This window comes from Mytilus galloprovincialis, chromosome 13 (genome assembly GCF_965363235.1).
Source record: "Mytilus galloprovincialis chromosome 13, xbMytGall1.hap1.1, whole genome shotgun sequence".
NCBI lineage: Eukaryota > Metazoa > Mollusca > Bivalvia > Mytilida > Mytilidae > Mytilus > Mytilus galloprovincialis.
The window spans coordinates 6,174,134-6,177,415 of record NC_134850.1 but is presented as its reverse complement, the minus strand read 5'-3'; the positions used below and the strand labels follow the sequence as shown (position 1 = coordinate 6,177,415).

Genomic DNA, 3,282 nt, shown 5'->3' with positions numbered 1-3,282 from the left:
AAAGTAAAAAAAAATGCTAATAAAATCTAATAATTCCCTGTATTTGTGTATACATACCTGCAGTGATACCTATATATTCATAATAACAAAAGAAAAATAATAATTTTCGCTGGGTATTAAAACCAGCATTTAAAAAGACTAGTTTTTCAATTTCGTACAAGCAATTTTGTTTTTTTTTGGACCCTTTGAAACCCACTTGAAGCAATTTCTGTAGCTAAATTTCATATTGAATTTGCTGGAACTTGTTACATACACCAACAACTAAATTGTGAATCTAAAAATTGGATAAAAATATTTACACTTTTTTAGAAATATTGATTGTACAAGAAAATCCACATTTTTTGAAAAAGGCCCATTTATGACATTTTAAATGCTGAAGCAAATTAACTGTTTGTAATAACGTAAAAGGAACCAATTTAACAGCACAAGATGTGTTCGTATTTTGACAATCAATATTTTTTTAGTGATGTTCGGGGCCATTTAATTTTAAAAGTCCTAAAGCTAACAGAAAGGTTGAAAAGCTGTTTAAATATAAAGGACATACAGTGTAGCCAATCAATCCATTGATTTCGCTTATGAATCGATCCGTTCAAAAAGCCTGACACAAAGTTTCCAAATATTACTTGAATGGAGAGTTGTCTCATTGGCACTCATACCACATCTTCCTATAGCTATACTAGTATCATGTATATCTAATTAGAAGTTTCATAATCTTGAAACCTGTTATAATTATTCCGTTTATTACATAAAATACACGTACCGTAGACATTTGTATTTGGTTTTTTTATTTTTCATATATTTGTCATTTATTTTATTCTATATTTTTTTTTTAATTCAGATAGTTAAAGCGTATTGAATTTATTCACACAAGTTATTGATTTTTTTTCCAACATTAGAAATTTAAAAAAAAACTGAAAGCTATTATGGCGTTTGCCCCGAATATCCAATAATTCACTAGGGATTGTATGTGGACAGTTCCTTCGGTACTATAAAGTAACAAGTTAAAAATAAATTATGTGTTTGTTTATCAACTAATGTATTCATTCAAAAATAAGAGAGTGTGGTATGATTTCCAATGAGTCAATTATAGAGTCCAAATATCGTAGATTTAACCAACTATAGATCATCGTACGACCTACAATAATGAGACCAAAGCAAAAACACTTTAAATACACGTAGCTTAAAAAAAAAAAAAAAAAAAAAAAAGCCCCGCATTACCAAAATATGGCTTAACTAAATTAACCTGAACTTGGCCTTATTTGTACGGTTTATATATATAAAGATATTGATATCCTCGTTTTCGTTGTACATTGAGTGTTTTTTTTTCTTAGAACAGTTTTTGATTATTAAGATATTTTTTGCAATTGACTTGTCCACTCAACTCCAGTGACAATAAAAGCTGTGTACATAATAGAAAGCTTATTTGAGAGACTATTCTTCTTTTAACATTATGAATTTAATAATTATTGTTCATTTTGTAGGTATTAAGTTCTGCCCAACAGACAATCATGTAAGGAGATAAAGGGATAAACAGCTACAGGCCAAGGAAAAAATTGTCTTTTATTCAAGATAACAATGGATGATGAAACTGAAAATCTGGTTGTTTTGGTACTTCTGGGAATATTCAGTGTAACCGGAAGTATCGGAAATGCTCTTGTTATATACATATATTCGAGGAAGAGAGACATAACAACATCGTCATTGTTTATATTAACTCTTGCTGGTACTGACTTGTTTACTTGTTTGATAATTATTCCTTACAATATTGTGGTTCTTTATCTTAACTATACACTTTACTACGAATTACCGTGTAAATTATATATGTTTTTGATTACGTGTAATGTCCCGTTTTCTGCATTTGTCATGGTCGCCATCGCATTCGACCGATACTTTTGTATTTGTCATCCATTTTTACACGCAATTACGATTCCAAGGGCTAAAATAATTGTCATGATTATGGGAGTGTTTGCTTGTATTTTAGGAATTATGACATCCTTAACTCACGGAATATTTTCTATCATAGATCCGCCATCTTTAAATATAACTATAAATGACGTCATTAATTCTACAATGTCGTCCTACATATCACAAAAGAATGTAAATGACACATTACTAGGTAATAGTTCCGTTACTCCTTCATTATCAACAGTAACCATTGGTATAAACGAGACTGTCAGTTCGGAACCGGATGTACCTGAAGGTTATGGTCCTGGGATGTGCGCGCCAAGTACCGAAATCTTCAACAATACTGTCACATATATTTACCAAAAGATTTACGCTGGATTTTATCTCATATCTTTTCTAATTGTTCTTATTTTGTACGGATTAATATATCGATCGATTCATATTCGACGTGCATTGAAGGCCAAACGAAAACGATCAAGTTTGTTTCCCGCTTCTCCGAATGAATATTCTGCCGTTGATACACAGATGACTGTTTTAAACAATGGCCATGAGATCGCTGGAAAAGATGCAGATGGTCAGAAAAAGTTCAGAAAAAAAAGTCTTGGCTTGAAAGAAAAAGTGTTTTATGCCAACATACGAACTGCCGCCATGTTGTTTATTGTAACCATAGTGTTTTTGATTGCCTTTTTACCCTCTTGGTTGATGGCACATGACCTTGTGCCGTTTAGTAAGATCTTATTTTACATGTATTTTATTTACAATGTCGCAAATCCTATTATATACGCCTTCATGAATACTTCCTTCAGAGACGATCTACAGGCTGTCTTTAAAAGAATTTGTAACAGTAAATAGCATCAACTATCACTGGCATATCATGAATTATATTATATCAAACGATAATTCCAGAGGCATTCCGGATCTTCTGTCACTGGCATATCATGAATTATGTTATATTATACGATTATTGAAGAGACATTCCGGATCTACTATAACTGAAATATCATGAATTACATTATACGATCATTCCAGAGGTATTCCGGATCTACTTTGCTCAAGGTTTTATATCATCATTAAGACGATTGATTTAAAAACAATGTCTGAAAGAAAATCTACGAAATGAATTTTCACTTTGCCATGATAGATAAAGGACACCACAGATTAGCAAATTGATGTAATGTATTGGTATTTATTTGCTCTTTATAAACGTTTCTTACAAACGTTATTTATGTAGCCAGTTTCCCTAATATTTTAGAGTGTGATAGTAATTGTCTACAAATATATCGAAGCAACTTGATTTGCAATTTAAACATAAGCAAGTTAATTATGTGTGTTCAACAAATTTTTTTTGGTTTTTGTGCTTTACTTCCTCACGACCCA

The 3,282-nt window shown here is 31.2% G+C and overlaps 1 protein-coding gene across 1 annotated transcript; it reads left to right on the top strand.

Moving 5' to 3' along the window:
• Nucleotides 1–1,575: 1,575 nt before the first annotated feature.
• Nucleotides 1,576–2,789, top strand: LOC143056704 (uncharacterized). The gene has a single exon (XM_076229850.1). It carries the CDS (start codon nucleotides 1,576–1,578, stop codon nucleotides 2,755–2,757), a length of 1,182 nt encoding a protein of 393 aa, XP_076085965.1. The 3' UTR covers nucleotides 2,758–2,789.
• Nucleotides 2,790–3,282: the final 493 nt, after the last annotated feature.